The sequence below is a fragment of the Chlorocebus sabaeus genome, chromosome 20, assembly GCF_047675955.1.
Source record: "Chlorocebus sabaeus isolate Y175 chromosome 20, mChlSab1.0.hap1, whole genome shotgun sequence".
Taxonomy (NCBI): Eukaryota; Metazoa; Chordata; class Mammalia; order Primates; family Cercopithecidae; genus Chlorocebus; species Chlorocebus sabaeus.
The window spans coordinates 10618432-10642998 of NC_132923.1; the positions used below are offsets into that span (position 1 = coordinate 10618432).

The window sequence follows — 24567 nt, forward strand, 5'->3', positions numbered from 1 at the left end:
TCAGCAAATATTTATTAAGCATTAATTATGTAAGAAGCACCATGCTATGCCCTGTGGAGACAGTGGTAAGATATGCAAACTATTAAATACAATTCCAGTGCTGAATGAGCTTTTGGTCAGCAGGACAAACCCAAGGGTCACAGAGACAAATAGCCAATGCTAACCTTGATTACTGTTTGACAGGAGAAGTCCACAGAGCAGCAAAAGCTCCCTAGTGCTGGGAGCACAGAACAGGGGAGAGCTAACTGGGCCAGGGAGGGCTTTCCTGAATGAGTGGCTATGGGGCTGGGATCTGAAGGAAAAGTAGGAGCAAAGGAGTGGGAAGAGCATGCTAGAAAGGGAACTCCATGTGCAAGAGGAGTGTGTGGGGGGCAGGAGGGATCATGGCATCTTCACAGAACTGAAAGCAGCCAGTGTGGTGACAGCAGGCAGAAGGGGCCAGTTGGTGCCTGGTTTTAAGAACCAGGTCTATGTCCTTAGACTGATAGCAACTGTTTTAGGTGGAGGTGTGATAAGACCAGTCTCCGGGTGCCCTGTGAGGGATGGTGTTGGGAAGTTGAGTAGAAGCAGAGAGACAGGGATGGAGACTATTTGTTTCAACACAGGAAATGAATCACTGACCCTATACTAGCACTAGGCACCATCAGACATACTACTCTCTTGTTTGAATCTCAAGAAGCAAAAATCGCAGTTAGGAGGCTGAGTGGCCCAAAGAAACAGCAAGGTCTCCAAGTCAGACACATCTGCACTTATCCTGTTGCTTCCCTCCAGCCAACTGTGTACACCAAGTCACGTGCTCTCTCTGAGCCTTTTTAGTTTCATCATACATACAATGCAAACAATAGCTGCCTCATAGGTGGTTGTAAAGGCTAAAGAAAAGATATGTGAAGAGTCAAGCCATGAATAAGCCCTCAATAAAGGTAATTATCATTATTGCCATTATATTGTTATTATCGCTTAATTATAGCCATTTTTGTTACATCATGATGCCACCTAGTGGAAAAATACTCATTTCTGAAACAGCTTACAATGAGCCAGAATTATTTGGAGTATGAAATCACATAGGCTGATTATGTGACATGAGGTGTGATGGAAAGGGAAACAGACTGGAGCTTCGGGCTAAGGTCCCAGTGGGCACTCCACATCTCTGTCTTCATCTTTCAATTCTGTTGGTTTTGTTTTTCTTGTTTATTTATCAAAGAATGCTATAAAAATAAAACGGAATAAATACTACAATTTTCTCTAAACTAAAATGTCAACATAAGCATAGGAGTGTCTTCCCCTTGACAAATGTGGCATTTCTATTCCCTAACCCTGGGACTGGCAGAAGGGAAGCAAGTACTATTTCCAGATTACATGATGAGGTCACTCTGAGGTTGTCTGGACAAAGCAGTGTGTTTTCTGGGATGTCTGGAGACTGAGTTGGGCCACCTTTCCTGGAAAACACTAATCAGCTTGGAGGAGCAGGGTTACTGGGGAGGCAGTATGTGTGTGTGAGGATCAAGAACAAGGAGCAGGTGGTACTGGAAGAAGAAATTTTATGTGATTTAGGATCTGATGTTCCGCAGAGGGGTTTTGCATGGGCATGAGGTTAGGAGCTTAGGGAGTTTGTACAGAACACAAGGTTGAGTCCTCTGAGAAGAGTTTGTCTTAGCATCTCTAACACCACAAGGGAAGAAAGAATGTGAGGGGAGGAAAACTCAGAAAGGGAGGTCCATGTTTAGTTGGGTTCTCCCATCACTCCTCCTCTGCAGAAAGGGCCCAGGTCAGCAGCAGCCACAGCCGTTAGTGGGCTCACACTCACAGCAGTCAGGGTTCTAGGTCTGGTGTCAGCGGAACAGACGGCCTGTGGTGGCTCAGTCGGCAGCCACCAATCAGAGCTGTAGCAGCCCCCAGAGCTGGGGCCACAGCAGCCCCCAGAGCTGACGCTGCAGCAGAAAAAGACTGGAGGGACACATGGGGCAGGGCACTGGGGTGCCTCACTTAGAAGTGAAGCATTTGGAGGGCACTGGAAAAGGGGCTGGCACTGCTGCTGTTTTTAATGGCAAGACATGTTGGGAAAGGTTCAGTCAACCTGAAATTAAAATAAAAAAGAAATCAGTGCACAATATCAAGGACTATTTTTTTTTTCTCCTGGATTTCATAGAAACCTACCCCCTACAAAAAGCTGGTTCATGAACTAACTTCTACAAAGGAATTTGGAAACCGATTTGGAAGAAAGTAAGTCTAATAAATACTCTCCCTGACTTCAGTCCACTTTGCCTCTGCTGAGGTATTCTGGCCTTCTCCCTCCATGCCCTTCAAAGTCAGCCCTGCATAAACCTTCTTGTCCTCAAGGGAAACAAGGTAGTTTAGTCATTTTCTGACTCCTAATCTCAGGGATTTCTGGTGGGAGGATGACATTTCCAAGAACATTCATTTTCCAGTAAATAAATTGGAAGACAGTACTACTAAAAACCACAATGCCTGTAGGTTTCAGCATCCTTCCTCTCCTCCCTGGCCCCCAGTGATGCCTTCCTCTTTGCCTGCCTTCTTCTGTTCCTCTTTTCATACAGTCCTATTACCCCTGGAGCTGTCTTTGCCAGGCACTCACATGGCTCCGTGGAGGATGCAGGAGCTGTCAGTAATAGTTGACAAGGCTGAGGACTGAGAAGCCCTGCACTGGAGCCCTTCTGTCCTGGGCCTGGTGTCTCCCTGGGAGTGAGGCACAGCCGGCGTGTGCAGAACAGTCACTTTCACAACCTGGGAGCAGGATGACTCTTGTCACACTCCTAGCCCTGAGGCTCCAGGATCTCCCCGGACAGAGGCCAACAAGAATCTCAGGAACCAAAGATGACCCAGGTATCTGCTCCACAGGCCTGCTGCGAGCCAGCCATTCCACCTTCATGCATTCACTCATTCATTAATTCTGTAAATATGTATTATCTGTCTTGGGCTTTGGTTTTGTAAGATGCTCTTGTCATAAATATGAGCCAAGTTGCCTTGAGGACATAAATGTAAACAACGCACTGTGAAACATTCTATTATGTGCTGTAAGAGGGCACCATGACCCGGTGGTGGGCTCCTAAAAACTTTTACACCAGGACAATGTCACGTCCATTTGTATGTCTTTCTGCTCTTCCACATGGATAGCATGTTGAAGGTAGAATCTATACTAGACTTTATTCATGTTCATGTCCCTAGGAATACCATAAACAGAGAGGGCAGCCTTGAAGAATAAATGAGTTAAAGATTGACTGACTGAATAAAAGAACAAATGATTGTCTGCTTTATAGACACATGGGCAGAGGGTGTGTCTTAGGATAACATTCTTTGGGCTTCAGAAGTGCCCTGAAGAATGGAACACATTAGGTTAAATGAGACATGACCCTTGGATGTGATTATCTGTCAATGCCTCCATAATACCCCATTAACTGTTAATATTCCATTAACAGTCCTACAGGGATACCATTCAGATGGAACATGAGGATGTACAAGCAGGTCAAGAAAGGCAGTGAAGCTCAGGTCACCAATGAGGGAAGAAAATCCAAGGGGCAATGAAGCGGGGGGTAGGAGACAGCCTAAGGCATTATAGGGTCATGGTGGAGTCAGTGCTATGAGAAGCTGTGGGGGTGTAGAGGGGGAAATAACAAATGCTGCCATTTGGTCACAGGAGGGTTCATTGGACTTTGCTTTAAGGGAGGGTACAAGGGTAGAGAATACTCCGATATGTGAAAATCCATATTCTTGCCTTATTGATACATCTGAAACTAGAGACAAAATGACTTAATTTGGCAGATAGTTAATTTGTTCCACCTTGGCAGAGGCAATCTACTAAGTATTCAATATACAAGGATAATTATTCCTTTCCTGAAGGATTCACAGGCCAGTGTGGAAGACAGAGAAATACACAGATAATTTCTGTTAGATAAGCCCTGAGAGCCACTGGAGTGTGGAGGGCACGTAACTCTGCCTGGAGCATGAAATCCCTCCTGGTTGATGTCAGGAGCAAGGAGGAGGGCACCACAGTCATTAGGACCAAAGAGGTCCCGAGACCCCAGGCTTTCATAGTTGGACGGCAGGTGAGGAAAGAGTATGAACACTGCATGGAATGGTCAGCGTTAGCCAAAGAGAAGGCAAATATTAAGAAAAAGTGGTGCATTGTTATTAAAGACAGAACTTTATGAAGCAGATGATCCCCATTGTCAAATGTTCCAGTGAGCCCACTCCATTTGGCTGTTTGGACATTAATTGTGACCTCAGAGCATCTGATTTCAGAGAATTAGAGCAAACGTCATGATTTAATCTTTCTACCAATGAATGGGCTTAAGTGATACATAATTAAGAGTTAGAAGACAACTTTATAAGGACTTAGAAAGGACAAATATGAGAAAACCACCCCTGAGAATTAAGAAAACAGAAAACTATTAGGGCATAAAGCAGTATTCAATTGAGAGTCAAAAACATGGAACTTACTGAAAGAATTTCAGATATTTACAAAGGAAGTGAATAATAGGGCTGGACCAGTTAAGGGAGGTTTGCTCAAAGGATCAAGGTCACTGATGGGAGTGGCCATGATCATGGTGATGATGTTCTTGTTAGTGATGAAGGTAAGTTTAACCATGATGGTGATGGCAAAAGAGCTTCACTGCGTGAAATAAATGGATTCCTGAGGGCTTTGTGTTACAATGATGGCTGTGGTATTATAAAAAAATGTGTGTTTGGCCTTTGTCCCTAGTTCCTGATGCACAGCTCCTAAAACCCTTGGCAGTGAAATCCTTTTTGTTTCTCATAACAAGCCTCGTTAGGCCACACCTGAGTTTATGCTAATGAGACAGCTTGTGAAGGACCCCCTAGATAGCTTCAAGATTGAGGGCTGGTCACCAGAAAGGCTAAACACATGACTAGAGAGTAGGAACTTTCAACCTCACCAATAGCTGATGCTTTACTCAATCATGCCTACATATGGAACCTCCATGAACACCCCTGAAGGACAGGTTCCATAAGCTTCGGGCTGCCAACCTAGAACATACTAATTTTCTGGAAGGATGGTGTGGCCAGAGAGGACTTAGAAGCTCTGTGTCTCATATCCATACATACACTGCCTTATGCGTCTCTTCCATTTGACTGTTACTGAGGTTCATTTGTTTTATAATAAACCAGTAATCATAGATAAAGCACTTTTCTGAGTTCTATGAGTCAGTCTAGCAAATTATTGAGCCTGAGGAGGGAGTCATGGGAACCTCTGAGTTTGTAGTCATTTGGAAACCCATCTGCAGCTGGCATCTGAAGTGGGGGCACTCTTGTGAGACTAACTCCTTAACCTGGGGTGTCTGTGCTAGCTCTGTGAGTTAGTGTCAGAATTGATTTGAATTTTTGGACACTCAGTTGGTGTTGAAGAAGGCAGAATTAGTGCAGAAAACAAACATGCATTTGATGTTGAAAGAGAACCACTCAGCTATCCTAAACTCATTTCATCCTCACAACAGCCCTGTGGTTAAAGCAACTATTTTAATCCTCTTTCTACAAAGTCTATACTAAAGCGCAGAGAAGTTAATAACTTCCTTTAAGGTCACACGACGAGAATTTTATTGAGAGAATATATAGATTTCTAATTCATTTGTATCACCAATGAAAAAATCATTCTCAATGACATCACAAAACACTTAAAATGACCTGTGTAAGTAAAAATAATTATTCATTTATATAAAAATATTCTTAGGCAATGGTCTGAGTGTCATGTGGTTTAGTGAAATTTCAGCCTCTTCCTCTAGAGAGGAAGTCGGTAAACCTAAGGAGAAATTTCATAAGCCATTAGCACGAATGTCAGGCAGATATGTATGTTGTAGACAATGAATTTCATTGAATCCTCACTCCCAAACAAGTTATTTTGTGAAGATGATCCATAAATTGAATTTGGAAACTGATACGAAATGAAATTGAGTGCAAGAAAAGCTTTTTGTCTTGTGTTTCTTTCTCTTTTTTTTTTTTTTTCCCAGTGAAAAATGCTAACCGTCTTTCCACATGAGCTCCAAAATCAACCCCATAGAAGTCTTCCTAACTTGGAAACACAGCTGGCCATATGTTTATAAACAATCCTTTAATGATATAATCATTCTTCTGCAAGTCAGATGGGTGTCTCTAAGAACATTTATTGGAAGGGGATTATAAGGAAAGAGATTGGAGGTGTAAACCTGAGCCCCTCAATTCCTGTGACTACTCTTGCTTTGTTCCTTCTCCTCTTCCTCTACCCCACTGCTCAAGATGCATTTCTTCTTGTTACTCTCCTTCCCTAAATTAGACATTCACAGCTCCATGGTCTGCTTCTGACACATATTTAGCAAACCAAGAGAAGTGGAGGGAGGTTGTCACTACCAAGGATACATAAAAACAAGCCCAGACCGAGGTCAAGTGCAGGTTGAAGAATTCTCACACTTGTCCCTCCAAACCCATGTGACTTCTTCCTCTCTCCCTGCCTTTTTCTACCCTCTCTCCATGCAGTCCCGTCTGGCACCCATGAATCACCATACAGAGCCTTCTTGGAAAACCACTGACCTGGTTAGTGGAGGAGCAAGGGCTGTCACTAACAAGGCTAAGGACTGAGGGGCCTGGCACTGGAGGCCTTTTATCTGGACTGATGTTTCCCTGGGAGTGAGGCACATCCTGTGTGTGCAGAACAATCACTTTCATTGCCTTAGAGAGGATGAACTCTTCTCACACTCCCAGCCCCAGAGCTCCAGGATTTCCCTGGACAGGAGCCAAGAGGAATCCCACAAGCTAGAGACTACTTCATACCTGCTCCATAGATCTGCTGCAAGCCAGCCATTCCACCTTCATACAGTCACTCATTCATTATTCCAATAAATATGTATAGTCTATCCTGGGACCATAATTTTGCCAGATATCAATGACACAGATGATGTAGATTGCTCTGAGGATGTTATGGTCCCAGAGTACAAATGTGTAAACAATGATTTGTAAGTTTTTGTGCCATGTGATTTTGAACTCTTGTTCAGGTCTCATACAGCATTTCCCCAAGGTGGTTTTACAGTCTTTGTACATGTCTGTCCAATCTACGAACAGTATGAAAGTATGACATGTTTTGTTAGCCTCCATATTCCATGTGCTTTTACAGTATCTGGCACAATAAACATAGGAAAAAGATTAAACATCAGGAAAGAGGAAGGCAGATGTTTAGAAAGCACTGAGGCAGATACTCAGGTCATAATGGTGCAGCCTCTTGGATTTTAGAATCCCTTGTATGAAGATAGATTCCCAGGAAGGTATAGTGTTATTTCACTAACACAGAATACTAATTCCTGAGAAATAAGTTATTTCAGAGCAAAACTCTGTGGAAATGAGACCAGATTGGCAGAAGGTGGACCTAAAGGAATCCACGTGAGCATGGAAGTAAAGGCTTTGGGGAGCCTGATGGCCCCTAGAGGGCAGTGGGCACATGCAGGGCTGGTATTGCCATCAGAGAAGGGAGGGGGCTTGAAATGTGAATGAGTTAGAATAGAGACAGATATTATATTGAACTCGGAAGTTCTAACAGACTTTTATTTGGGAGTTGAAGGTAGGGGCTGAAAGTGCTTGAGAATTACAATAATTGCATTATTGAGCATGTCCATAGGTAGATACTTTTAGAGAAGGAAAATAAAATAAGACATAAGTGGATTTAAGTTGACATTGATTCACACCTACTAGTTAGTAAACACATCGTTAAATTGCTGTGAATAAGGAGTTAGCACTAACTGAAGGAGCTCCTATTGTAGTTAAGGTGCCTTTTTTTTTTTTTCAGAGAACAGAACAGAGCGATCCTGTGATAGGGTTTTGCCAGGGCTCAATATAATAGGCAGATAGAGGAGAGTGTCACCTAAGACAAACCGGATTGCCTCTTTGGTAATTAAATAACCACCGAAGACATACAAGTGGAGAAGGTTACCAAAAAAGAGTATGCATGCTGAGAGAAAAAAAAAAAAAAAAGACAAAATGAGAGATAGAACCAGGCACAGAACCTTAAGGATATTCCAACTGTTAGTGGGTAGGCAAAGGAGATGTAAAAATTAAGGAGTCTAAGAAAGTTGAGGCACATAACTGGAAAAATAAAGAGAAAATAATGGCATTTTGAAAAACAATGGGAAAAGAAATTTCAATAAAGGACATTATCTCACATTATCAAATGCTAGGGAGACAGAATCCATAGCGACATTGGAAACAATAGTTTCACAGTGAGGGCTAAAACTGCCTTAAAATAATTTTGGAAAGAAACAGGAGAGACAACCAGAGATCACTATTTCAAAGAGTTTAAGAGATAGATGAACAATGAATTTTTTAAAGATGGAGAAATCACAATTTCTATATGTAGAAGTAAGGTCACAATGGCAAATTGTCCATGTGATGTGTGATGTTGATTCAAAGAACTACAGCAGTTCAGAGAGATTGATTTTTAAGAAAAATCCTTGAATTTTTAAATAAAAATCTCTAATTTTAAGGGCAGGGGATTTTAAAGAAAGAGCTACTTAAAAGCCAATGACAACTGATGAAAGTGATGATGATACTGACCCTAATTATACCTCTGGTCAAGAGAAGCTTGAGCTGACATTAGAGACACAGGAGGTTGAAAGAAAAGAGGGATCAGGGCACAGTGGCTCATGCCTGTAATCCCAGCACTTTAGGAGCCCGAGCCAGGCGGATCATGAGGTCAGGAGTTCAAGACCAGACTGGCCAATATGGTGAAACCCCGTCTCTACTAAAAATACAAAAATTAGCTGGGTTTGGTGGCAGGTGCCTGTAATCCCAGCAACTGGGGAGGAAGAGGCAGGAGAATGGCCTGAACCCAGGAGGCAGAGGTTGCAGTGAGCCGAGATCGTGCCATTGCACTCCAGCCTGGGTGACAGAGCAAGACTCTGTCCCCCAAAAAAAAAAAAGACAGAGAGAAAAAAAAATAGGGAGGTGACTAAAACAAGTGGGAGGTATTTCAGAGTATTAATTTAAAAGGATAGTTTTGGGGTCAGTGAGACAGTGAGACTTAAGTTGACATTCCTGCTTCTTGAGAAAGTTGTGCAAACTTAAGCAAGTTATAGTTAGGGTACAGTTTCATTGTCTTCAAAATAGTGATCATAGTTCTGCTCATCTGTAAGCATAAAGTGAAATATTACCTATAAAGCACTGAGTACAGGACCATGTAGGTAGCTAGAACTCAAAAGGTGGTACCAACTTCTACGTCTACTGTTCTTACTACTCTACTGATTACTATTGTTTCACCTGCTTTGGTATTTTAATAGGCGTTATTCTGCCTAGTAAGGCTCCTTTGTCACAAAGAAATGATATTACCTGATATAATTAGAACTGTTGATTTTGTTCTGTTTTTCTTGTTGAACTTAACTAAGGCCATATGTGAATATTTATGAAGGTACATATGGCAAAAAAAAAAAAAAAATTGAGGGTTAGGTGTGTCTCATTCTACGTCACTTATTAAACATATTTAATGTGCAAAGTATTGCAGCAGGTAATATGGAAGATTCAGGAAGACTTGGAAACCACACTTATCTTCAAAGACGTACTTATAAAGTTTACCATCTAGAAGACCAAACAGACAAGTACTTCACCATTCTCTACAAAATCAAGGTGTGACTGGAGATAGAATCTTAGCAATGAAAATAAGAAGGTGAATGTAGAGATGTAGAAATCTACACTGATAGCTACAGTGTGCAAGAATGAGACACAGAGAGGTGCAAAATAAGAGGATTCTGGCAGGAAAAACTCCATAACTGGAGAAATAATAATTTGAGAAACATGAAGAAGAGATGGTTGTACAAGGTAATTCAGAAAGAGATATACATCTCCTTGCACTTAACATAGAACTAAAGGACCACACATTGCTCTCTAATTGAATCAATGATTCTGAATGTTGCAGAATTTCAGAGAATAAAGTTTTTCTTGTGGGCTGAAAAAATTAAAAGTTGTTTTTAGCAGAATTATAACTACTGAATATTACAATAAGATTGATACCAGTGGTGGTTGCATGATCTTAATTCAGTGGACACAACCATTGACAATGACTGAGTCAAATAAATATATTATAACCTGAGTATTCCCCTTTGTTTCTTATAATACTAAGAACTACCTTCTTCCTAAACTATGTATTTGCCAACTTCACAATTAAAAGTAGAATACTTTACCAAAAAGAGTGATTTTAAAAGTCAACTATGATAAAAAAACATTCTAGTTATAATAAATGAATTTGGTTTTCTTATACTGAGGCCCAACTTACTCTTCTTAAGATTTTGAGCTCACGCCTGTAATCTCAGCACTTTGGGAGGCAGAGGCAGGCAGATCACCTGAGGTCAAGAGTTCGAGACCAGGCTGACCATGGAGAAACCCCGTCTCGACTAAAAATACAAAATTAGCCAGGCGTGGTGGCGCATGCCTGTAATCCCAGCTACTCAGGAGGCTGAGTCAGGAGAATCGCTTGAACCCAGGAGACGGAGGTCCAGTGAGCCAAGATCGTGCCACTGCACTCAAGCCTTCCAGCCTGGGTGACAACAGTGAAACTCTGTCACAAAAAAAAGAAAAAGATTTTGAGTATGTCTTAAAGAAGGATTGAGAATTCTTCTCCTCACCTCACCCTAAACAATGAAGAAGGCTTGACTCTTTTCAAGATATCTGCAAGCATATGGATTTGTATTAGGGACACAAGGACTCAGGGGAATGAGGGAAGGGCACAGGGCAACATTTTTACTTTGTCCTTGTTCCAGAGGAAGATAGTAGTTTGTTCTTACTGAGGGGATATGGTCAGATATTTCCACCTAGAAATAAAGAATACAGATTCCTTTTCCATAGATCTCTTCATTCATGGCCAGACACTTTCCAGGAAATATGCAACACTTTCTGACCTGCTAGGGTAGGCAGCAAGTCTAAGAATTGACTTCTAATAGGAAAGAACGCAGCTCTATTCATACCTGCTTTACAGAGAAGCTGGGTCTGAGAGAGACGTGAATAGAGAGATAAATAGGTTGAGGGCAAAGGTAGGTACTCAGTTACTTCTGAGCTCTTCTCCAATTCTGTATTCACATTGGACGACTAGATTGAATGGACTCTTAGCATTTTGTTCCAAAGGCCTGACCCACTCTCTTCCTCAGTTTTAGGCAGTAATAATTAAGGATAGTATCTGTGGAATATCTACTGTGCACTAGAGCCTCTGTCATCATTTTATGTTATACATCTCATCTAGTCTCTACAGAAGCCTATATACTAAATAGTGATAATAATTATCATCAGCTTTGTTTGCTTGTTTGTTTGTTTGTTTGCTGAGATGGGGGGTCTCATTCTGTTGCTCAGACTGGAGTGCAGTGGCATAATTATAGCTTGTTGCAACCCCTGACTCCTGAAAACTCAAGAAGTCCTCCTGTATCAGCCTCCCAAGTAGCTGGGACAACAGGTGTGCGTCACCATGCCCAGCTAATTTTTGTATATTTTGTAGAGATGGGATCTCACTATAATGCCCAGGCTGATCTCAAACTCCTGGGCTCAAGTGATCCTCGAATCTCAGCATCCCAAAGTGCTAGGATTACAGGCATAAACCACTGCATCCAGTCTGTTATTCGGACTGGGGACATGTGAAGACTGAGGCAAAAAGAGGTTAAGTAACTTGCCCAAAGTTTGAGAGTTATTAGTGGCCTAGTGATTTAAACCCTGGCATGCTAACTCCAAAACCATAAAACAACATTATCACCCTAATTCTTTTCTGGCAGTTTTTCTTCTTAGTTCATTTTCTGCTACTATAACTATCTCAGACTTTGTAATTTATAAAGAACAGAAGTTTATTTGGCTCATACTTTTGGAGGCTGGGAAGTCCAAGAGCACAGTATCACATCTGACAAGGGTCATCCCATGGAAGGCAGAAGATGGAAGGCAGAAGAGAGCACATGAGACAGAGTCACCAGGGGCTGGACCAACTTGATTTTTATTTTGAGACAGGGTCTTGCTCTGTCACCCAGGCTGGTGTGCAGTGGCACAATCACAGCTCACTGCAGCCCTAATACCCTGGACTCAAGTGATCCTCCTTCTTCAGTCTTCCAAGTAGCTGGGATCACAGGTGTGCATCACCACACCTGGCTAATATTTTTAAATGTTTTGTACAGAAGAGGTTTCACTGTGTTGGCCAGACAGGTCTCAAACAATCTTCCCGCCTCGGCCTTTCAATGTGCTGGAATTACAGGCGTGAGCCACCACGCCTGGCCCAGATTCACTTTATAACAACCCACTCTCGAGATAATTAACCCACTCCCATGATAACAACAGAATCCATTCATGAGGGCTCTGCCATTCATGAGCCCTCATGACCCAATTTCCTCTTACTAGGCCCTACTGCTCAACATTGTTGCATTAGAGATTAAGTTTCCAACACAAAAACTTTTTGGGAACACATTGAAATCACAGTGCCTTTCTTCAAAATTTGGCTTTAGGAAAGAAGGCTGATTTGCTAAACACAACTATTTTTCATAAGCAAGTACATGGGCCCTTTGTATTCTGAAGGAATGCGCAGCCATCAGAGTGCCGTAGAAATCACACACAATATACAAGGCACAAAAATCCAAGAAATTCCCATGAGAAGAGTTCCTGTGCTTCATGAAATGTAAATTAATTTCTGTCTTTCTTCCTCCAACTCCGTCTTTGACTCCCAGTCTCAGATACCTTAGCAAGTTCCTCCCCCCTCACTCCCTTCCCCTGTCACACAGACTCTATTTTAATCTTCAAGTTGTGGGGTGAAGCTCACCTCACCCATAAAGCATATACATGTATATACAGACATACACTCTAGGAGAAGCACTACCCCAGGGTCCAGCAGAGCAGACGTCCTGACTGGTGATGGCCAGGGCACGGCAGGAAAAGCATGGGTATGAAACCAGAGGGCATCACCCCCACTCCGCAGAGCAGCAGGGCCACCCCAGCCAGTGCCCACTTCTAGGGTACTCCTCTCTAGGGTACAGCCTGGGACCCTAGGGACCTGGGGTAACAATGAGAACTTTGATAGGTCTGCATAGTTTGAGTCTTAGTATTCTGTGCTTCTTTTCTGACTGCTGACTCACTTTCATTTTTGTAGTGAGTTTAATGTATGGCACTCTCCAACAATACTCAGAGGCTAATGACAATGATGCACAAGTTAGACACATTATGATATTTACTACATTTTTGAAACCTTTTTCAAGAAAACATTATTTGAAATAATGTCCGCAACGGCTCAGATAGACTACAAATATTAATGTCATTCAGCCCTTAAAATAACACTGCAAGGCTGATAACAATATTTGTTTTTCACAAGTGAAGAAATTAAAACTCAAAGAAGTTAAAATATCTTGTCTCAGTGCAGTAAACTAGTAGGTGGTAGAAGTAAAATTATAATTTAGAGGCATTTGACTCCAAAGCTTGTGCAGTTTTCACTCTGTCTCGCTGAGAATTTAGAAGGGTAAACTTTACATAATATATTTTATACTACAAAGGGATTGGCATTAGGATTGCTGGCATTGAAAAGATACCTGTCAGTGCCTTTTGTGGAGATGTTGATTATAATTGAGTTAAACGGTGGGAAAGCATGCCAATGTCCAACACATATTAGATCCTTAATGGTTTTTAAGGGGAATCTATGATAAACATCAATAAATATTCTCGTAGGTGTGTCATGAGATGGCTCCATCAAACATCCAATGGCCCAGAACTAGCCCAGGAATGTGGAACTGCATAATAATTAGAAGGGCATAGGCACTGGAAATATGTAGATTCTTTTTCTTATCTCCATGAGAAAGTAGTTCAGATCTTTAAAGATACAGTGCTTTCTGATGCCTATTTTCTTAATGATATGAAAGATGAAACTGCTGGAAATGGAGATGTTCTTTTTAAAAAATATACTCCGTAGTTGGTATATATATCTAATGTAGCATTTCTGTAAAACCAGCTCTTTTGTGTGTGTGCAACTGTATGTATGCATATGTGCATGCATTTTCACACACTCACACTAGTTAGGAATAGGGATTACCAAGCAAAAACTAAAGAGAAAATGAGAGAAAATGAAACTATGGAAGAGTAATTTGCTTTTGCTCTAAAGATAAAATCAATATAATCAGCCTTTCCTTTTGCTCACCTTGCTTGATGAGGACAGAAGTCAGAGCCCAGTCCCCTGACGGTGTGTAAAATTGAATAGTAGACCACCCCGGAGTCAGCTGGACTCACTCGCAGGGGAGGCTGAGCTGGGAGAAAGCAACTGCGAAGTCTTGCCGCCATGCTCTAGACACCCCCCGCCGTGGACTTTGTCACAGGTGGTCCTACAAGAGGAGACCCTCTGGCCTCTGGCAGAAGCAAAAACAAATCGTCCCTATTGGGAGACACTTGTGTCCTAGGCAAGTTGTTTTCACAAGTACATTTTCAGGTCAGTGACCCCTCACTGTCCTCTCTTTGACTGAGGAGCTTCTCATCTCTTGAATGTTGTAATAGACTTTTCAGAGGTTGTCCTGACCTCCAGCAGATGTTGAGCATCTTTCCTCTCTTCCCATAATGTCTTGTTTGCTATGTTTATCATTTCGTTTCTGTTATCTGACATGCTGGTTCAGCCAGGAGACTGTGAGCTCCTCAAAGGCAGAGACCCTGCCTTCTTCATGTTGGTGTTCCCCACACCCAGCACTGAGTTCAATACGTGTTACCAAGTGAAAATATAAACCCTTCCTGAGGGTCTGGGTGAGGAGTGGTCCTGTGTGTGAATAGGCAGGTAACTTCTGAGATGTGTAGCCACACCCACCTCAACCTGGGCTTTCCAGAGCCCTCTTGGTTTATCCCCAGGACTTAAGTCCCCAATAATGGGGATGATGCCAATCATGCCTTCAGGAAGTCTGTCATGGAAGGAGCAACTTATTCTGAAGAGCTTTTGCAATATGCAAGGAGGAACACGAGGCTCCAGGGGGACCAGGAAGAGAAGGATGAGGAAAAGAAGGACACAGTGGAAGCAAGAGGCACCAGCTGTCACAGACACAAGAATGGGATCTGCGTACAAAACTCCTGTTCTGGATTTTGTCCCACCACATACTTAGTCACCTGGATCAATTCACTTAACTTCTCTGAACCTCCGTTTCCTCACCTGTTATAATGGAGCAGTTATAAATATTTACTGTTGCATATGGCTGCTTTTTAAATGGAACATTGGATTTTAGATTGCTGTATAATACAAAAAGAGCATGTGAAGTAGATTTCACCTTGCAGTTTTTTTTTTGTTTCTTCAAGACGAAGTCTCACTCTGTTGCCTAGGCTGGAGTGAGTACAGTGGCATGATCTCAGTTCATTGCAACTTCTGCCTCCTGGGTTCAAGTGATTCTCCTGCCTCAGCCTTCCCAGTAGCTGGGACTACAGGTGCCTGCCATCACACCTGGCTAATTTTTGCATTTTTAGTTTCTGCCATGTTGGCCAGACGGGTCTTGAACTCCCGACCTCAGGTGATCCGCCCACCTCAGCCTCCAAAAGTGCTGGGATTACAGGCATGAGCCACTGCACCCGGCTTCCCTTATAGTTTTTAGTTATCATTACTAGTAGTATTTAAAAGGAGACCTGGAGAGAAAAGGATGCACAAAATGAAGAGAGGTTGAAGATAAAAGACTTTGCTCATTTGATAGGAAGCAGATTCTCAAATGCCATGAAGGCACAGAAGCCTTCCCTATGTACAATTTACGTTCTAAAGTAGAGAGAAAAAACACACACTGGTTGAGAACGAAGGCTCTGAAGTAAGATTGGGTTAAAATCTGAGCAACAATTCGTGTGGTTTTAAGTGAGTTAGTTAACCCTAGGAGGCTATCCTTAGCTATAAAATGAGGATAAAGCTTACATGTACCTCTTGGATTATGAATGAGAATTAATCACTCTTCCAATAAATATGCATTAACTATTTGTTATGTTATGTTATATTATGTTATGCCAATGTTATGTTATGTTATGTTATGTTATGTTATGTTATGTTATGTTATGTTATGTTAATGCAAGACATTGCTCTTGGCATGAGGATACAAACAATGAATAAGGTACACAGGACCCTTGACATCAAGGTGCTTCCATCCTAACAGGAAAGGAAAAACAATTAACAAATGAATATATAATGTAGTATCAGGCAGTAAAACAGTCTAGGAAGAAAAATAAAACAGGGTAGGGTGAGGAATTGGACAATGTACTCTCTGAGACAGGGTGGTCAGAGGACCTGGCACTGTGACAGGCTCAATGAACAGTAGATAGTGTTTAGTTGACATTTTCCGGTCTGAGAAATCCACAGAAGCCAAGCCCAGGAGTCCTTTCTGATGCTCCCTGAGTAATTAGACTGGATTTACACAATACAGGAAATCTCCATAGGGTAAACACTTAAACGGGGGAAAATTTATTCCTTTATTTGACAGGAATATATTAAGTGCCATCCTGTGCTTGGCTATGGGTAAATCAAAGCAAACAAGGCAGGGTGCCCAGTCTAGTAGGTTAAGACAAACAGGTCTCCCAGCAGAACGTCCATGTAAGCTGAGCACAAGCGCTGGTCATGAGGATCTCCGAGAAGATGACTCACTGCCCGCCTTTCTCAGTCCTTTGGTGCTGCACATACTACCCTGCCTCCTCTTTCTCCTCCGGTGGCCCAGCCCGCCCCAACACCCATTTGTTTCACACAGCAGACATGCTAAATCGGGCCATACGCTGCCATCAGCTGGGTGGAGATCCTTACACAGATGACAAAGAAACATATCTGATCATGACATTTTCCCAAGCCAACTTCTTTCTGAGGACCCGGTGTAGATTCCCCTTTTTATCTCAAGCACTGGCTCCAGCCCAGGAGCTATTATTCGGGTGCCCCACTTCTTATGCTCCATTATGGGGTGCAAGTGGTGATCTCTAAAACCACTGTCCCATTTCTAGTATCTTAGGGAGATACTCTCTCTGAACTTTGAGGAAGATTCAAAGAATGGGAGCTACAGAGTGTTAGAGGTAGAAAAGGCTCTTAGTGATGGTCGCACCCAACTTCCCCATTTTACAGAAGAGGCAACTGAGGCTAAAATAGGTGAAGTGGCTTATTTAATGTTACAAAAAGAATTTGTGTATAAAAACAGAGGTAGGAGAAGCTGGGAGACAACAGTCACTTGTAATGTCAGGTTACACATTTTCATAACTTTGTAATGAAAACCTTCTCTCACTACATTTTGCCATAGAACTAAAAATTCCAAACCACAAACCCCCCTTAATACTTTTCATCTAATATGATTGTGACCCTCTTAGCCTCTAAGTTGCGTTTCATATTTCCTGTCGGAGCACCTCCAACCAGGAATAGGAAAATGGCTTAACACATTATGAACCTATTATGTGGAAGGCATTATCTTAGGCAGTTTAAGACACAATCTCTCTGAGCAGAGAGACCACGAACTTGTCTGGAGTCATAGGGTCAGTAAATACACGTGTCTGACTCAAAAGTCCAGAGCTTACCACAACACTGACAACACTGGCCTCCTCCCAAAACCTGCCGGCTAATTTAGACCAGTGTTCCCATTGTTCAGATAAGGAGAACATCACACGCGGAGTGACTAACACAGTGCCTGGCACACGTCATAGGCCCTCAATAAATAAAGGGCAATTCTCTGTCTTTTCCTTTAGGTGTCAGGAATAAACAGACTTGAGTCATTTGTCTGTAAATACCCATATGGGTATTTACTAATATTGGCTGTACATTCACAATACATGTATAACATACATGTAAGATACAAAAGTTTAGATGTATGTGACTGTTTTATGTAGTAATTTTGTGAAATATTACAAAGTCTCTCTGCAGGTGTTAGCCTTACTTGTCAGGATATTTGGCAGAAGTATTTTCCTGCAAGAGAAATCATCATAAAAACTATCTTACCCGGGCAAGTGGGGTTAGGATTCTACTCAGTAGACTTTTCTACTCCAGAAATATTATGGGAAAGCAGATTCATAGTAGATCCCAGGATAGCAGCATCTCAGCCTGTTCAAGGAATCTCTGTCCAGTTTCCCTGGGGTTTCGTTCCGTGTTTTGGACTTGTCATTGTCTCTAAATGATTTACTGTTAAATCTCCAATAAATATTGTAGAGGTATCAAGAGTCAGGCAGTTGGCCGGGTGTGGTGGCTCACGCTTGTAACCCCAGCATTTTGGGAGGCCAAGGGGGCGGATCACAAGGTCAGAAGATCGAGACCATCCTGGCTAACATGGTGAAACCCTGTTAATACTAAAAATACAAAAAATTAGCTGGGCATGGTGGCGGGCTCCTGTAGTCCCAGCTACTCTGGAGACTGAGGCAGGAGAATGGCATGAACCCAGGAGGCGGAGCTTGCAGTGAGTCCATGTCATGCCACTGCACTCCAGCCTGGGCTACAGAGAGACACTCCACTTCAAAAAAAAAAAAAAAAAAATTGCCAGGAAATTTGGATTATCTTACATTAGAAACAGTGCATCAAGATTACACGGCACATGTATATATATGTAACAAACCTGCACGTTGTGCACATGTACCCTAGAACTTAAAGTATCAAAAAAAAAAAAAAAAAAGAATTTGACGTCAAAATGAGAGACACAGGAATTGATGTTAGTAGGAGCTGAGTCACATTTGTAGGATCAGCTTTTATCAAAAAGGCCACAGACTCCTGGAACTGAAGTCCTTGTGATTTCCTCAGTTTGTTTTTCCTGAAATTCAAGGGTTCCATTTCTTACTTAAATCTGTGACTACTCCATTTCCAATAAATCCTTTGTCACCTGAAACAAAAACAGAAACAAAATCAAAAACAAACAAACAAACAAACAAAAAACCAGAATATGGTAGAACTTTTGGTTATACAAAAAATTTCTTGAAACTGAATATTCTGAAGGCCATAACTCATCGGTTTCAAATGAGACCCTGAAGTCCTTGTACCGGGAGGCAAAGATCACCTGATGCTGGTGCTGAAATGCACCCTACTCGTCTTATGGCCCAAGCTGCCATCTCACAGACATGAAAACCAGACCCAGAGAGGGGAGTTAAGCATGGCAGGGCCAGGAGAGAACCAGGTACACTAATGCTCTTGGGAAATTGTTTTAGATTCTCCTTTATATGCTCTAAAAGTATAGCTTTTTTTTTTTTTTCTGCAGAGAAAATTAAACTTTAAAAGGCACAAATCACATGGCTTGTTTGCAACCTGGCAGTGGCTGCTGGGATGCCCCACACTGAGGCTGCCCTTAGCCCCCAGGCACTTCTGCCCCTTTCTGCTTCAATTCTCACTTTCTCATCACCAGCCCCTTACACTTGTTGTTCTCTGCCCCTCCCGCTCCCCGCAGCAGACCCTGCCTGTGCCCTTGCCTCTGCATGGAAAAATCTTCCATCACTGCTTTGTTAGTAACTCCTACTCAACCTTGGGGTCGAGCTGCACTTGCTGAGGGAAGTCTTTTCTGATCTTCCCGACCATGTAGAATGTGCATATTACAGAGTATTTGAAACGCTTTCTTTATAACTCTAGTCTTAGATGCAACTTTCATTTGTTTATTGAATTACTTGATTTTTAAAATTCTTCCTCTCTGCTGTAAACTCCAAACCAATAGAGATGGTACCCAGAATGACACAGAAGTTCAATGACTGTATATTAGATAAATGAATTATAATCTGACAAGAAAGTTGTTATAGACCCTTCACACTGGCCAGGTTACTGAGGGTTTCTCAAGCACTGGTCGCAGGCTGCTCAGCGTCCTCTGCGCTGTGTAAGAGCAAGGTCATGCTGCTATGTGTTGGGGTCACTGGTAGGTGCTCTCAGAACTCACCTGGATGCCTGGAGGACCTAGACCTCAGGGCTGATGCTTCTCTTTACATTGTCTTTTCTACATATCCACCTAACACACAATCAGAGCTCCTGCGAAGGTTTGGGGTTATATAAAGCTATTTCTGCTCTAGTCCATCTCATATCTCCAAATTCAGCCTCCTAGATCATGGTAAACAGAGACTTTATTTGTTTTCAATATGACATTAGCTTTCTGGGGTCCAGATGGTGGTTACACGTGTGTGTTCAGTGAGTAATACACTTATAATCTGTATACTTTTCTAGAAGTGTGTTTCATTTCAATAGAAAATGTGAAAACATTTTTAAAAAGCCTTAACAGCAACTTATATAGTAATAAGAAGAGACAAACAGAGACAGAGAAAAACAGAAAAGAAAGAGAGAAATCAAAAAGGGCAATTTAGGGGGGTGGTTAGATAAATCTTTGAGCAACCACACTAAGAAAATATTAAAAACCAAACAACAAAAGGAAATAAGATACAACTATATGCACTAACCAAAATTTATGTTCAACATTCATGTATTAAATGAAAACAGCTAGTCATAGGGCAGCATGTATTATGATCCTATATAATAAAACAGAAAAGTCTAAGATATGCAATCAATTGAGATGTACTAATGTGTAGGTTTTTGCTCCTTGACTTTTTCTTCCACTCATGCACCCTATTAAAGAAAATTATATTTTTGCCCTTTGAGCTTTATAATTGTGCTACTGAACTAGATGTGTGCTGCCTGTGCACTGTAAGCCAGGACAGCCAACATATCTCAAATCCACCTTTCCAAAGATATGGTTTCAGAGATATTTATGGGTTAGAGGAGCAAGGTAGTTCAGGGCCTGGGGAAAGGCAGTTGGAGGCGAGGAACAGTGAGGCAAGTGGCGATCTGCACATGCATGTTCGAGCTTCATGGCTCTTCATAAGAAACATGTTCAGAAAATGGTGGTATTAGCATAATCTGAGGGAGGAGCTTCTGACCCTCTGACATCAAAAGGTCACCTCTCGGGCATTCTTGCAGGCCCAGTTGAAGGGTCAGTGGTTTCAGCTTGAACTAGAAAACAACCAACACCAAGTTCTTAAAAAACAACAAGGGACCATCAGCATGGTAACTTATGTGTCAGGGATGTTCTCTAAAAGGAAACTAGCAGATTGCTTAGCTGTGTGACTTTTAGCTACACAGGTTTTAAGATTAACTAGAAGTAAGTAACTAAAAGCAAGCAAGGCAGGTTAAGTTTGGTGAGCTTCATCAGGTTAGCTCTTGGTTTCAGTTACATTCCTCCCTCTTGTACAAAGTCAGTAGAGTGACTTAGAAAGAACATTAGAACAGCTGGAGAAAAGAGGAGAGGTTTTATTCCTCGGTTAATTCCTGTGGAGCAGAGAATACTAAGACTGGGTAAGTATAGAGAGAATTAACAAGGGAGACAGAAAAACTCAAGTCATTTACATAACCAGTACCAGAACCAGGTGGGATTGAGGAGGAAAGGAGAGTAAGCAAGGAGAGAAAGAAGTCAAAGAAGCCACAATGTCTGGATGTTAAGAACATTTGGGAGGGTTTAGTGAGAAGCTGATGAACAGCTATGGAATATGAAGGAATTCAAAAGGATAGAAATGGGGTTTTTAGAAGTATGCATTGGATTTTAAAGAGGATTCCCTACAATATTTTCAGTGCTGGGTTGGGCTTTGCAGATACCATTCTCTAAAGAGACCAGACCACAGGGAACTTCAGCACCCCATCCTCCTACATTGCAGGACCCAGTTGGTACAAGAGGGAAGTGTGGCCCTGGCCAAGGCAGTTCCATCCTTGAGTGGGTTTCCAGTGACTGGGCTGCAAGTTTAGGGAGTTTGGATGAAGGGATGGTGTGCTCTTTGTGGAGCTACAGGTGTTTAGACATTCAAAGACAGCAGAGTAGTCAAGATGACCTTCTGCTAGTGTCCGGGGTTAATCCACGGAGACAGTTTAGAAACAAACACATGATTCCCTGCTCTTTTTCATGCATTCCTTTATACATTCATTTATGCATCACCAAACATATTGTCTCCTATGAACCAGGCCTTGTGGGGCTGTTTTAAACACTTGTTACTCCTCTATTTTTTAATGTGCGTATTTTGGAATCTCTAGTTACAGAAGTCCACCCCAAATTCTCTAGAGCTAGCTAAGCAATGCAGAAGAAAGAGCTAACTAGGATGAGGGGCCCAGAATGGGACCCAGAAGCCCCTCACACAAGATTCACCTTCCTTTGGAGGTGGCTCACTTACCACCCGGACTGACCTCGTGAATAGCTACCCACTTCAGGGGGCTCCTAGCCTCTTCCTTCAGGCCTTCAACCTATAGTTCCAAGAGAGCAAGCCTGTCAGATGAGAAAATGTAATTCATAAAGTCCTGCATGGGTTCAAGCCGTCTGCACAGTGGTGGGGACATGGTCCAGTGATACTACTGAGTGGACACAATTTCACAATCCCTCCAACACCCAGGAGGATGAGAGTCTCTTCATGGTCAACCCCGCTCTGAGACTCATCAAAGGGCAGCACAGAAACAGTCCCAACTCTCAAATCTCCATTATCAGATGCTTCTAACTTGCATGGGAAAGTTTATTCACAGCATTCTAGAAGGCATGGGGCTCCCAGGCTGGGATTTCACCAGCTCAGTCCACTTGTTCATGTTCATGAAGATTTTTCCTCTAGCTGAGAAACAAGAGTAAGAAGAGAAAGAGGCAGAAGAGTGCCTGATAGAAAGCATAAATATGGACCCAAACAAACAGACAGAAAATGAATTGCATTCAGAGCTTTATTCATGCCAAAGTTTGGGGATTGCGCTAACTCTGGCAGGCTGCCTTGGTAGAGAAGCAAAGCACAGAGGCGAAGTGATGAGGTTCTACCTCACTGGCAATAACAGAAAGGGGGCCAGAAGCTGGTGTGTGTTCCAGAAGGGGTAGCTGGGCAGTGCATTCCGGAGTTGAGCTGTGGTATGTTTAGCAGCAGCAGTCATCCTCATGGTCACAGCATGCAGGACCTCGCGACCTCATGGGGATGATTCCCAAACAGCAGCACCCAGAGCCGCCACATCCACAGCTGCAACCACAGCCCCCAGAACCACAGCATCCAGAGCTTCCCGAATTGTCACAGCAGCCAGACGATCCTGTGTTGCAGTCCTGGGGCCGCTGAATCCAGCGTCTCAGGGGACTCACGCCGAAGGTCCGGGGAGCCAGACAACAGTAGCTGGTGGAACAGGGAGCAGAGCATGGGTCAGGGGCACAGTACTGGGAGGTTGAGCCACTTGCAGGAGCTTGAACGTAATAGCTCTGGCAAGGAGAAGCACCCTGGACACAGCACGTCTGGGTCTGGCAGGGAGCTGGACTTTTGATGTAGGTCGTCTGGCAGGGAGCTGGGCACTTCACGTAGGTTTGGCAGGGAGTTGGGCATTTCACATAGGTCGTCTGGCAGGGAGCTGGGCACTTCACATAGGTTTGGCAGGGAGCTGGGTATTTCACATAGGTCGTCTGGCAGGGAGCTGGGCACTTCACGTAAGTTTGGCAGGGAGTTGGGTATTTCACATAGGTCGTCTGGCAGGGAGCTGGGCACTTCACATAGGTTTGAGTCTGGCATGGAACTTGGTACTTCACATAGGTTTGAGTGGGGCATGGAGCAGGGCCCGTCACACAGACAGTTTTGGTCTGGCATGGGACTGGGCATTTCACAGAGGCACCATTGGTACCCTGTCCAGCCCCTAGTCCCGAGCCTTTCACACAAGATGGAGGGAACTGTGGCTGCTTCTGCTGGTCACACATTGTTCTGTGGCTTTGCAAAATCTGTAAAGAAAGGTTTCATTAGAACTATATAACTATGAAGGTTTCTAGGGGAAACCTTCAACATCCCCTTTGAATACAGTGATTTGCAAGCAGGGCTTTCTTGAGAAGGATGCAGACATCCAGAGGCTGTATACTTGTCAGGAGGTAGATTCAGAGCCAGGGACTCTCAGTTCTGCTCCTGTGCCTGTACCTGGCTATGTGGCTTGGTACAAGTCACCGCTTATCTCTGGGCCTCAGTCTCTATATTGGGAAATGGAGGCTTGAAATGGTGCTGCCTGTGTTTCTACCCAACTCTCCAAGCCCTCCCTCATCATACTTCAGTGTTTGCATTGTGAATTACCCTTTGGAAATTGCTGCTCTCCGATGATTGCCCCCTGCCACCAATTTTCTCCAGGGTGACTTCCCCTCTTCCTCCTGCCCAGACAAGGAATACCCAGGAAAGGCAAATTTGTGTCAATGGACCCTGAGCCAACATGCGCCTCAAGCTGTGCCCGGTAAGGAGCAAAGAACAAGGCTAAATTTGAGCAGGTTTCCACCACGTGCTCCTCGAACCAGCTGGACTATCAGTTGGCCTCATTAGCCCATGGACCCAAGAGAGGACTGCACAACCATACTCAGCTAAGGGGATGGGGAGCCAGTTCTCTAAAGTCCCTTCTTACACAGGAATACCAGCTCGTCTTGCCCCCCTCCCTTTCCTCTCACACCCCAGGCTCCAAGTTTCCCACCAGCATTGCCTTCAGCTTCCTTCAGCAGATTTCCTCAGTGTCTAGTCCTCACTCACCCTTCATCCCATAGCTCTCATTCCACCCCAGCTTCACCAAGGCTCTGTTTCTCACCATGTCTTTATCCAGTATAGAGACTTACCCTCTTTGCTGATAGGAATAAGACTGGAAGAAGCCAGTGATCTGAAAAACTGGCAGGTGGGGAGACCTTTTATAGGGCAGCAATGAGGCAATTT

At 43.0% G+C, this 24567-nt stretch overlaps 1 protein-coding gene across 1 annotated transcript; it reads right to left on the reverse strand.

Moving 5' to 3' along the window:
• Nucleotides 1-22772: 22772 nt before the first annotated feature.
• KPLCE (KPRP N-terminal and LCE C-terminal like protein) lies at nucleotides 22773-23588 on the reverse strand. Its single transcript, XM_037997560.2, has 2 exons — nucleotides 23292-23588; nucleotides 22773-23237 (listed from the first exon to the last, which is right to left on the reverse strand). The coding sequence occupies exons 1-2, from the start codon at nucleotides 23586-23588 to the stop codon at nucleotides 22773-22775; spliced, it is 762 nt and encodes a 253-aa protein (XP_037853488.2).
• Between the last annotated feature and the right edge of the window lie 979 nt (nucleotides 23589-24567).

Coding starts and splice junctions, on each gene's coding strand:
- KPLCE (XM_037997560.2), bottom strand. CDS start 23,588: ATGTGTGACCAGCAGAAGCAGCCACAGTTCCCTCCATCTTGTGTGAAA. Junction 23,238..23,291: donor CTCCCTGCCAGACGACCTAT/GTGAAATACCCA, acceptor GCTCCCTGCCAG/ACGACCTATGTGAAATGCCC.